This window comes from Aythya marila, assembly GCF_965140915.1.
Source record: "Aythya marila genome assembly, chromosome: 2".
NCBI lineage: Eukaryota > Metazoa > Chordata > Aves > Anseriformes > Anatidae > Aythya > Aythya marila.
The window spans coordinates 43,503,044-43,515,790 of record NC_139043.1 but is presented as its reverse complement, the minus strand read 5'-3'; the positions used below and the strand labels follow the sequence as shown (position 1 = coordinate 43,515,790).

Sequence of the window (12,747 nt, the reverse complement as noted above, 5' to 3'; positions counted from 1 at the left end):
ACATCAGAAAACACTTCTTTAATGTCATTCAAACAGTGGCACAGGTTGCTCAGAGGTGTGGAGTCTCTCCATCTCTACTCAAAACCCAACTGGACACAGTCCTGGGCAACCATCTCTAGCTGGTTTGGACTAGTAGGCATCTCTTCTAACCTAAATGATGCAATGATTCTGCATTTTTTTGTTTTCTACAACCTCCTCCCTCACTCCCCAAATACACTAGATAAGATCTATGCCATGCTCTGTTGCATGGTATGACGTGTGAAGCATGTTGGAAATTGAGCCCCGAGCCTTAGCACTGAACTAATTATCTAAAATCGATTTGCAGCACAACAGATAACATTTGAAAAAATTGAAATGTGTGGAAGAGGCTTTGGAAGAAGAGAGGGAGTTTTGCCCTTTGATAGAAACAAACTCTTAACTCCGTGATTCTACCCCAGGGTCGTGCAAATGTCTTTTTCCTGAGGAATTTTTAAAAATGCAGCGTTTCCTTCAGCAGCTGTTACTTTCCCGTACAGATTTCATCTTAACAAAGAATCATCATGTCGTCTGATGAAGACCGCTGACAAGAACATCAGTTTCTTATCCCAGCAGATGACCTTTCTAAATTAATTGAGCCCAGTTCTAATGAAGCGACTTGTTTATAACGGATCACTTCGAGAGCGTGTTTTCATGTCTTCTGCTTTTAAACTCTGAAGCAGGAAGCTTAAAACCTTAAGAGGTATTTCTAGAAGTGGCCTGCTGTTTTCATTCAGGTTTTTCTGAAGAACTGTGGTACTTCAGCCCACTGTTGATTAAAATGAGTTTAAATGTAGGCTGCCCTTTGGTGCTTGCTCGTCAAAGGTTCAGTATTTGATTCCTAGGGTTGGCCCCCAAGCCCAGCTCTGTTGTTTGTTCCCAGCCTGGGCTGCACGGCTCAATAGCTTTTACTTTAGGCACTGACCGCACGGGAATGGAGCAGCTCACTGCTTTCCTAGTTCAGCTTTGCAATTTTATGTTACAAGGGGGAAAAAAATCAGTCGTATGTGTAATAATTCAGAAAAGCTGCCATTAAAGGATAATCAGTGTAATCTTCTGCATTCTGCTGGGTGCTTACGTGTAGGTTTATATTGAAGTGCATACTATTTTCTGTTCAAAGAAGAAGAAATAAAAGCCTGGTTGCACTTTCGTGGCATTTTAAAGATTCAGAAGCTTTGTATTTTGTGGCTGCATGTCCTAACACCCTATGTTGTGCTTATGTGGTGGTGTGTGTTTTTGTTGTTGGTTTGTTTGCTTGAAGAAAGTTTGCATTTGTTGAAAACCAAATTTCTGTTTTCTGTACCTTAGAACAGCAAATGAAAAGAAGAAAATATGTGAAGGATATTGCTTACTGAAGGTGACTGCCATTCAGTTACGGTGACGACAATTTTAACCTGCCACTTAAATTCTTATTTCCTTGGAAAATGAGGAAGGCTGCAGACAACTGATGTCATTCTGCACGCACTGGAGCTCACCAGTGTGTTGAAAGCTCTCGTGGTAATGAGTAGAGCAATGGGATTTTCAGTGCCCTTGCACATCTTAAAATAGCTAAGATAATTAAAACTACAGTCTTTATTGCAGAATGGTCATTAAACACGCTTGATCCCAATGTTACGTTGTACTGATTACCCTCCCTGATGAGCAGCAAGTCATTTAAAACAATGCAAAAACCTCTTTCCTGAACAGCCAGACTGCTTCTAGAGCTGCTCCCTCCTGCTGTGTTCGTTTTGTCCAGGAGCAACCAGGGGCAGTTGTTTTGTCAGGAGCACTTTGAAAGGCACAGAAAGGTAATACCTGCTTTAGCAGGCAGGAAGGAACGGTTTCTGTCCCTGGCTGAATGTGCAGTCTTCAGAAGCAAAAGAAAATTCTCTGTATTTTTCGTTCTGTAACCTAGTTGATGTGTAGATTGTTGATTTTCTGATGCTGTTAATATTAGAAGTTACAGAGCTGTTACATGTTAACTTTAAAGCTTGTTACCTGTTAGCACTTTGTCTCTGTCTCTCTGTCTCTCTTTCTCCATCATTCTGCCCCCAGTCCACCCCTGGAGCGCAGCCCACCGGGATATCCTCTGGGAAACAGCAGCAAGGTTTTCCCCGTTGGAGCTGTTTGCAGCTAAGCTCCCTGAGCTCAATGCCATGTGACTAGAAACGCAAGGAGCAGATTGACATCCGGCACACACTCTCAAACTCGTTGGATATCAAGGATAAAAAAAAAAAAAAAAAAAAGGGGGTGGGAGTGAGGAAGGGAGGTTCCCTTGCTTTTCCCTCGCACTATTAATTCCTGCTGGAGCTTGTTTGCCGCGAGCTCGGTTCATGGCAGTAGCAGAAGAAGCAGTGCTTATTCAGCTCGGTGCTCTCAATGAGGTCAAGCTGGATCAAAGGGAAACCTCCTGTGGAAACGCCTGCTGTAAGTTCTGCTTTTTCCACAGTCCCTCCAGATGAATTACAGCCCCGACAACGGGGCCGGGCTCTGCTATTTTGTGTCTCCCCGACTGATGATTTTGGATGAGGTTGTCAGGCTTTCTGTTGATTGAACCTGTCAATAAGGCATCAGCTTCTGTGTGTTTTGGGAGGAAAGTGCTTACCGTTCTGTTCTTTTATTTGCTGAGGGAGTGGGAAGAGGAAAGTGGGGTTTTGTCCTTTTGAAAAGCACCAAGCTGTGGAGGTTACAGCTCTCCAGATTCTGTTTTATGTAAGCTACATATTCTACTTTCTAAAAAAAAAGTAATTGCAAAGTGTCTTTTAAATGGCCTTGGATTTCACCAAATAGATATGCTTTTGTGAATAGCCACCTGAACATGTATTTAATTAAAAAAAAAAAAAAAGTTTTTTTGTTTTCAAAAGGAAATAAAAATGTAATTAAAATCTTGGAAATGTACAGTAAATAAATTTCTGAAGCACTCTCATTACACAAGCTGTTGTTCACCTGAGGGATCTCTAATGTGATTGTTCAGAAATACTTTCTCTGAGACCTCATTTTGACTATCAGCTATTTTTAATGAAACTTTTCAGTTGCCAAGACTTTTAGTGAGCTGAAAACCTTCCCCTTTAACGCAGCAAGCTGGCTGTTTCTGCAGGAATGTGTTGCTTAGCACGAAGGAATTCCCACTTCTGCAGGTAGTTACAGCACGGACTCCTTGGGGAATAACGAAATTCTGGGCTGTACGTGTTTCAGATGAATAACCCAACTTTTTTTTTATTTTAAAGACAAAGTTACCTGAAGATACATCTGGAAGGCTTGCAGAGCGGTTTCAGTGGATTGAACAAAAAAAAACCCCACCACCTGTTTGGGCTGTTACTGTTAATATATTGGAAACTCTGAAGGGAAATAAAGTGTCACAAATCATTAGCCCTTTCTCTTGTCAAGTTCCTCTTGAAGGGAGACATCATGATGCCTCTCTCTTGATCTTCAGCTGTGGGCAGCATCGCTATTGTGCTGTGATATTGTGCATAACGTTGCAAATGGCATAAAGACCCATGGCATTGCTTTACCCCCAGTAATCTAATTGTCTCATTTCTTTATTTTACTTATTTATTTATTTATTTTTTCTCTCCAAAAGTTGTGTACTTTATAGTCTCTGTCTTCTTCTGTTGATGGTCTTTGCTGTAGTGGTCAATGAGCGCTGATTAATGTTTTATTTGAGGCTTACCTAAGTATCTAACTTCAGAACTTGGATAGAGGAAAGGAGGGGAAAAAAAGTGAAATCAGGTCGTGCAATACCTGGGTGAGAATTATGAATATTTCCAGAGAGGTTTATGAAAAACTCTTGAAGACTCATTTTCAATTGTATGCCTCTATTTAATAAAAAGAAAAGCTGTTACTTTAATGTGCTATGACTTCTTTATTTTATTTTTTGGCTGACATCGCTGCAATATGTATATGGGAAGACAATGTGTAAATTAGCATCCGATGATACTTGCCACAGTTGTTCTGAGGATAAGATCAAAATACTCTGTACATCACTGGCTTTTTTTTTTTTAATTTTGTACTTTTATTTATTTATTTTTTTTAACAGAGGCTGTCTTTTGTTCCCTTGAGCCAGCTCCATTTTATACATATATAGTGGGGAAAAAACATATTGCATCTTTTAGTCCAGATGGTGATGTTTCTTTTCGTTTCAGCATTCAGCTTCTGAGTTGATCCTAGTTGAAGATGAAATGACAGATACTGAAGATAATGAAGAGGAGGATTTAGGAGTCATGGAAGATCAGCGTAGTGTAATTCTCCATCTCATCTCTCAGCTTAAACTTGGCATGGACCTTACCAGGGTATGGACACTATCTCTTTTTATAATATTTGTGTGTGTGTGTGTGTGTCTGTGTGTTTTCCCATATAGGTAAGGTAGTTCATCTGTTTATAAGGGTGTGGTTTCAGAGAGCTATGGATTCCTCTTGTCTGCTAGGCAGGATTTCACATGAAGTGGCCACAGCAGACACTGTAACAAAAACAACCAAACAAGATTTAGAAACTTTTCTCTTTTTTCTTTTTTATTTTTTCCAAGTCTTTCAAATCAACCATGTGTTGTATACGCATCCCATGTGTACACTAAATCAGGGGGCACCAAGTGTGTGAGGAACCATAATGTCAGTTTTATGGATGAAGGAGATTTGTGTTCAAGTTACCACTTGGTGGAATGAATTCAATTTAATTACTTGGTAGCTTAAAAAAAAAAAAAAAAAAAAAAAAAGGTAAAGAAGCTAGTCTTCAATGTGTCACAGTCCTTGTTTGTGCTAAGCAGGTCATCAGCATCCTTCTGGTCTTGGAACCAGTATTGTTATGAGCTTATCCATACAGATATGAACAGAGAGATTTTAGTGACTGAGAAGTTTCCTATAAGCCCTTGGCTTTTTGAAAATCATGCAGATGTTCTGGAAGCAGGAAATGCATCTTTCTGAATAGTTATATATTCAAGTGGCATTAATAAATAATCAAGATATGGAGTACCCATTCCTTCCACAAAGGTTTTCTACTTATAAAACAAAAAAAAAGTCTTTAAACTACTTCCCTACTTCCTACAAATAAGAGCTTATTCTGCCTTGTTCCTTCCACAAATTAGAAAACAAATAAACAACGGAGTTTGGGATGACCAGAGAATTACACTTGCGTGCGAAATTGCTAAATAGCAGGTTCTTCTCACGGGTGTGTTAATATTTGGAGGAGTTACATCAGCTTTCACCTTGATCTCATATATTAATCAAAATCTATTTTTACTATTACTTTTGTAAAAAGGCCTTCTGACCATAGTCTTCTCTGCTTCCTCTGGAACAATCGACAGTATTTAAAAATACTTACATTTCTAAGACCAAGCAATGCCATGTTCCAGTGCTAAGTATAGCTTTTGAATAGCTACACGGAAATTAATGTTTTGTTCTGAATAGGACAAACATTCCGTCATTTAATTTGTGAATAATTTATACCTGTCACTTGTTAGTATGTCTGGCATTGTGTACAGTTCATTTTTGGTGTTTTTCTCATGTTCCTCAATCATTAGTAGCTTTTGCTATTTTCTGTTTTGGTTCGCTAAGGCTGTCTGAGTCCATAATATTTAAAGTGGACTAAGATTCCTTATCTGCTATTCTTGTGTGTCTTTGAAACACTTTGTCTTCAGTAACGAACAAGATTTTTTTTTCATGATTTCCAGTGTCGTGTTTTTGTCACAGCAGAGGAGACAAAAACCCCAAAGACATACAATTAATGTAAATAAAAATAATTCCTGTAAATAATAGAAATGTAGACATTTACATGAAAAATGAGGAGGTAAATATCTATCATAACATTTCCTATACAGTTTTTGAGGATAGTGGTGAGTATTTTCAGCTCTGTACCATGGTGAAACATTAGTATGCATGGATGTGTCTATATAATACCCACAACCTGAAAAGAGGAACAGGCATATGGCAGTTAGATCTCTCTCTAGTGTGTGTGATGCACGAATACACATATGATGAGTATTAATGAGACATGCCACATTTGCACATCAGTTTTCTGACCATTTTAAGGATTAAAATAAAAAATTACAAGACAGCTGGCTGCTTTTTTTTTGTTTTGTTTTGTTTTTATTAACTTTGCTTACTGACACGAGGCCCCTAGGGCCGCAGACGGGTGACGATACAGCTCGGTTTGTTGGCTGTACTGCTTAGTTTTCATAATTCCTATGAATGTCAGATTTCAGATAGCCTTGGTACTAGTCAGCTTTTGCTGGAAGTGCTTGTGACACTTCAGTTGCTAACATCAGAGGATGTTTTTATACGTTTGTGTTTTCCTCTGCCTTCTTCCCCAGGCTTGTTTCTTTAGTTGCTTCTAGGAGCTCAGGATTGTAAGGTGATACACAACTGAACAAACAGCTCTCCTGAGCCTTTGCTGCCTTTTGGTTCTGGATGCATGATCATTATCTCTTGTATCATATCAGAGGAAACAGCATCTTTTCCTTTTCCTAAGGGGTACTTGCTTATGTTAGTGTTGGCCTTGCCTGCGGTGACATGTATTTCCTACAGTGCTAACAGCCATATTTAGTGCTGTAGAGGTGCTTCACTTTTGAAATGTGTCGTGCTGGCATGCCTTTTAATGAAGAATTAAACAGTAAAAAACAAACAAACAACAACACAGTGAAGTATCAAATCTGCACGGGGATTTGCTAGAACAGGTTAGTCTTAGCGGTGGCTCTATGGACTTCAAGAGCTGCTGGCAAGAGCTGTCTTGGGGAGCAGGTCCTGGTGGCAGGACATTGTACAAAACTGATATGTTGGACTTTACACATCACTTAAAAGTGATATTGCTGGAAAACAAACAAACAAGAAAAAAAAAACAAAAACAAAAACAACACAACCAAACAAAGAAAACACCATGCCTCTAAATTGTTTAATGCATTTTAAAAAATGAGAAGTAGTACTGGAAATCACTGCCAGCCTAATAAATGCGTTGGCAAATGGCATCTAAAGGATTGAAATGAATGCTAACAGTTTGTACGGATGGATGGTCGCCCCCCCCTGCATTCCCTTACCTTCCCTACGTGGTTACAACTCTACTAAAAATAAAGGGCTGCCAGTAGTTCTGCAGCATAGCAACCTGGTGTAAGTTAACCCTGCAGTTTGTTCACAATGTCCTCTGTTTGAAAATTACAAGGTAAATATATCTTGTAGTTCCTAATTGAGTGGGACGAAAATACCTTATTTTAGTCCTGCGATGACACAGATGACAGTAGAAGGATTTTGTCCCTCTAAGGTAGTGAAAATCTCAGCGTGGTGTATGATGGTCAGGTTTCAGAAGAAAAAGTGGGTAACAGTGCTGACACATGTCATTTGCCTCTCAGTAAATAGTTGACAAGAAGATAAATATCTTTGTTTTCAGGAAGAACCTCCAGAAAAAGGGAAGAATGCCTGTTAAACTACTTCTTTTTCACTGTGAAGCCTGAGAGACAGTAAGGATGGAGATTATTCTAACATTTTAGCGTGCAGTCAGGAGATTCATTGCTTCAGACTTTGGCAATTTGGTATTTGTTCTGGAGAGATCTCTGTCCATTTAGTTGTCATGCTAGCTTATCCTCAGAGAATAATATCAGACAGTTTTGACCTTTATGTAATAACAACAACAAAAACCCAACCAAATGATGCAGTCCAAACCAATATAAAGAATTTAGATCCTAATTGATTTTTCTAGACTGCCTTCTCTTTGGAGGCAGAAAAGTTGAAAACCTCATTCTTTTGGAAGCTAGAGTCGCTAGCACAAGTGCATGGCAGTCCAGTGCTCGCAAGAAAAATGCTGTACACCTTCCAAACTTGTTTGTTTCTGTTTTAGTTATTTCTGCAGAAATCAAGATGGGACAAGTTACAAAAACAAAACAAAGGGTCATTTTTTGATGATGCTTGTCTGTGGCACTGTTGCATGTTGGAAATATCAGACTATGAGATTATTTAGTGAGAGGCAATGTTTTCTAGAGATTTTTTGTTATACTGAAGCCGTGTAAGCTTTGAAAGTCAATTTTTTTTTTTTTTATATGCACTTCTGCCTCCTTTTGAGGAAACAATCCAATTACTCTGTTTTGCAAAGCTTCTTTTCTTGCTACAGGTAAGGGTGTAGTTTCCATTTTAGTTGGGCTTTTAGAGCAAGATCATTGGAGCTGGAGTTCAAATTTCAAATCGATTGCTGAAACTGAATAATAAAAAATGACCAGTGGTTCGTAAAGTCACTTTAGTGGCTGTGTTGGCAGAGCTGTGTTAAGTAAGTAGCTGCAAAGTAGCTAGTGCTTGCAGGAGTGGTTATGAGGGCTACATTTCCACAGTCAAGCCAACAAGATGAAACCACAGCAGTGGTAATGTTGTATCATGTAAAATTTGCATCATCTCAAGTATGGTCCATAGCTTTCCTTCTCCTCCACTTGTACTAATAAGGGTCACTCTCAGAGGCAGCTGCTTGGACATGAAGAGGGACGCAGTGCTTCGTATTTGGCTAAGTTTTCTTGCCCTTTCAAGTCTGTGCAGTGAGCTCATGGTAGTCACTGCCAGAATTTCTAGAGACAAGCCACAGGTGTTGGCTGTGTTGCTGCCAGCTTCCCCTTTGACAAGCTGCTCTTTGACGGTGCAATTCATACCAAAATGAGATTCTGTGTTGAGGCTCAGTGATGCTGAACTGCAGTTTTAAAGATGATATCGGACGACAGGTATTTGGTCGGAATGAGAATTTTGCAAGTAAGAAGGAATTGTTTCAAAAGCTAAAAATACCATAAGAAAATCTCCCGTCTTTCCACTTTTCCTTCCAAATTTTTGACTTTTACCTTCAAAAAACAATCTCCTCAGCCCCTCTCCCCCACTGCCACACCAGCACAGGGACTGCAGCCTGGATTTAGCACTCAGGAGTTTGCCACGCATAGTGTAAAATAAAGGTGTTGGCATCTTCTGGGGCCTTAGTACTTCAGTAATCGAGACTGGGTAGAGTCCTCGAGGCTTTCAGAGTCAGAGGAATATTACAGAGGGGAATATTACTTCACTTGATTTATGTCTAAGCTTGTAAAACTATTAGCCTATACATGACTGTAGTATTTATACATGTGTAGGAGGAGAGTGAATGTTACCAAATGGAGCAGTGATCTTTTTCTGTGTGTGTGCCTTACTGTGATGATATTAAGACTGAACCATTGTAACGAGATAATTTTTTTCACATTTATAAGTTTTCTTTGGAAATGATTACGTCAGGAATAAAAGTTTGTCAGCTTCTGTTTCATTATCCGTGGGATTCAAAGGTCTGAACTGTGCTTTGGTCCCACTTTGAATTATAACAGAGGGCGAGAGTAGGGAGCAAAGGGATTTGTTTGAAGAGTGGATCATTGTCTGTTCTAAGTAAGCCTCTCCTCTGGGAAAGGGAACAAGTAAATGAAGTGAAGAATTAAGGAGGAAAAGGAAGGGAGCTAAAAGAGGAAAGCAGAATTGCTGTAATAAAGGACAGCAGTTCTGCATCTGGCATCACTGAGCAACTTGATTCCAGGTGTGTGTGTGTCAGAAATCCCTTGCTGGTCACACAGGAGTGACCTCCCATCTCCCCTGCACCAGGTATGGAGGGTGGGGGGAGTGGAGGTGGCCAAGGAACGGAGAGAAATAAATGACTCTAGGTCACGTAGCCCTTGCCTTGTAAACCAGGAAAAATAAGAACAACGGTTTGTGTGGTAAACTGAGAGGAGAGGAAAAGGAAAATTTTTGTGTGATGGGAACAGGACCTCCCTGTTGCTCGAGCTACTGTTGAGAATCATAATGAAATAGGAAGCAGCCTGCACCACTGTCCAGGCTGCTGCTTTTTCCTTCACTCGTTATTTACACTAGAAAGAAAAGGAAATTGCTGTGGCAGAGAGGAGGAAAACATGCTATCCTGAAACATGGCTAGGCCAGAATTGCAGCTGTCTTAACTGTTCTCTCCCCTACGCCTCGCTGTAGTGTGATCACGGGGAAATCATATCTGCCTTTGTCTGCTTTGCATACAGGTAGTGCTTCCAACATTTATTTTGGAGAAAAGATCCCTGCTGGAGATGTATGCAAATTTCATGGCCCATCCAGACCTGTTTTTGTCAATTGCAGCTGGAGCCACTCCTGAGGAAAGAATTATCTGCTTTGTGGAGTATTATCTCACAGCTTTTCACGAAGGCCGAAAGGGAGCGGTTGCCAAGAAGCCCTATAACCCTATAATTGGTGAAACGTTTCATTGCTCGTGGGATGTGCCTAAAGATAAAGTGAAACCAGTCAGAACTAACGGTGCCTCTGCGCTTTCTAAGGACCCAGCCAAGGAGTTTGGCCAGGAGCAGTCCACGTGCTACAAGCTGAGGTTTGTGGCTGAACAAGTGTCCCATCATCCGCCGGTATCTTGCTTTTACTGTGAGTGCAAGGAGAAGAAAATGTGTGTGAACGCTCACGTATGGACCAAAAGCAAGTTTATGGGCATGTCGATAGGTGTTTCTATGGTAGGTGAAGGTAAGAAATGTGCTTTTATTTTCTTTAGCTAATGTCGTGGGTCTCCAAACAACAAGCTTATTTGGATGGGGCTGTGAATTATACCTGAAGCACGGTCATATGTTAAACTGCACTAGCAAATATCTGCTGACGCTGTGCTCTGTAAAAACATTTTTCATCGTCTTGCTCACTCTTAAAGTAATATCTAATTTGGTAGTGGAGAGTTAGTTGCACAACTGGAGCAAAGAAATAGGAAAAAATACGTTTGTACTTAAGCCTAGCATTTTTTTTTTCGTAGTTTCTGTAAAGAATCATGGTTTCAGTAGTGCTTGCTAAGTTGGCGTGGTGTCTCAAGCTTTACAGCAGGTCATATCGGTGAGGTATAAGTCATTACTTACTGTATCATACATGCACGGTCTGCTTTGTGATAATTCAATGCTCAGCAAGAATTCAGAAAAACAAGGAAATGTGACAATTTAATTACTGGATGGTCTGAACTGATAAACCCACCTGGATCGGTGTTGTTACTACCTGCTAATCTATTGATTTAATGTTTCAAATGACTTAGTCCCTTTTGCCGTTTGAAGATAATTTCCTGTGTGTGGCTTTTGTATTTTGTCTTAACTAGTTTTTAGACTGTGCTGTTAATAAGCAATCAGAGAAGCAGCAGAACAACTTAGAGCAATTACTTCTTTTCGCCATTGTTATGTTAAATACAATCAACGTTGAAGACAGTAGAGAAGTAGAGCGGGAACAAAACAATTATGGTGACTAAAAAAACCCACCTGATCTCTGAAAACACACAGCTATGCTTTGCTGTTTCTGCTGGAAGTAAAGAACAAATTCAAGCAGTAGAAATGGCTACAGAAGCTTCGTTCCTCATGTCAGTAGGTTCCCTTCTTCGCACCCGCAAGTGGAAGAGCCTTGAAACTTCTTCACTGCTGGACCTGATGTTGTTATAGTTGAAGGCTGTGTAACAGTGCTGCTGCTTCCTTCTTTCTGTGATTGAGCTTTTCTGCTTTTTAGACAGGGTTAAGGGAGATGGGAAGGGAGTGTGAGAAGGGAGATGGGTCCTTCTGTCCCTCTCCTTATTGTGCTGCTTCCAGCCTGAGTCACTGGTCTCACTTGCCACATTTCCCCAGTACATAACTATTTCTGATACTGGTTTTCTCAGTGAAGGGAGCTGTTTAGTGGAATCAAAATCAAACAGAAAACCACTTATGATTATGTAGGAGCTGGGAAATTCTTCTTGTTGCTGCTAGCACACTCAGTTCCCTGGCATGGGGGATGTCTACTGTGGGGATTATTTAAGACTTCAAAGTCCTGATGTGTCCCAGTTTTGAGAGAGAAGGGTCTAGGAATTAACTGCTTCCCTACTCCAGGGATTGTTTAATTTGTGTTTGTGAGAACAAATTCCCTTCCTACCCTCCCTTACCCACCTCCCCCCTTTCTTTTTTTTTCCATAACCCTGCAGAGATCCCAGCAGCAGAGGCTGGCTTTGGGGAGCATCTGTAATGGGGAACCTTTCATTGTAAGGTTTCCTGCTGTCTTTATGGTTGGCACTCGGGGAGGAAGTTTGGTGTTACCAGTTTATAGCTGTCACTCATCTTTTTTTTTTTTGGTCCATGTAAGCAATCCAGAAGCGTGCAGATTCACTGTGACAGCATTTCTGCGAAGTGATGGAGAAACTCTAGAACAGCCCGAGTATTTCTGTTGCGTGCTGAAGACTGGTAGCAAGAGGGAGAAAGTTGTACCACTGAATCTTTTCTACAATCTGAAAGCAGCCTAAACCTGACAGCCTTGGTTGAAAAGGCTTGCTTCTCGGTGTGGTTTCTTCACTCGAGACTGTACTTTGTTCAAATGTATATTTTTTTTCTTTTCTTTTAGTTCAAGGGAAGTCTTCCTAACAAAGCTGGTGTGTAGATTTGTCAAGCTGTGCGAAAATGAGAAGCTGCTACAGCCATTTTTTATCACGTCTTACATAAGTATAAAGTCTGCATTAGGCTGAGCTTAGCGTGAGTGCTGGGGAATACATTGCAGAACCAATAAAAAGTAGCAGCTGGGCTCACAGCGTGGAAAAACTATGTCATTTTGTGTCTCTGGTAATGCAGAGCCTGGTAATTTGTTGATGTGAAACATGATTTGGAGGATTTTCTTGTTATTTAAGGATGATTTACATGTAGCAGCATCTCAAATGGAGTTAGTCCAGCGAAGAGTAGATGGAGGCACGTGATTTAGTCAGAAGGTACAGAAAGAAGTAGTTAGGAGGTAGTTCAGATAGAGTTAGCTACCAGAAGCTTTC

General features: G+C 40.3%; 1 protein-coding gene across 2 annotated transcripts in view; it reads left to right on the top strand.

The window, feature by feature from the left end:
• Window positions 1-12,747, top strand: part of OSBPL10 (oxysterol binding protein like 10) — a 109,554-nt gene that overhangs the window by 83,955 nt on the left and 12,852 nt on the right. For both annotated transcript variants that reach the window (XM_082754406.1, XM_082754405.1), the window contains exons 7-8: window positions 4,137-4,283; window positions 9,983-10,466. In XM_082754406.1, coding sequence (XP_082610532.1) covers window positions 4,137-4,283; window positions 9,983-10,466 — 631 coding nt within the window. The remainder of the gene's footprint in view (window positions 1-4,136; window positions 4,284-9,982; window positions 10,467-12,747) is intronic.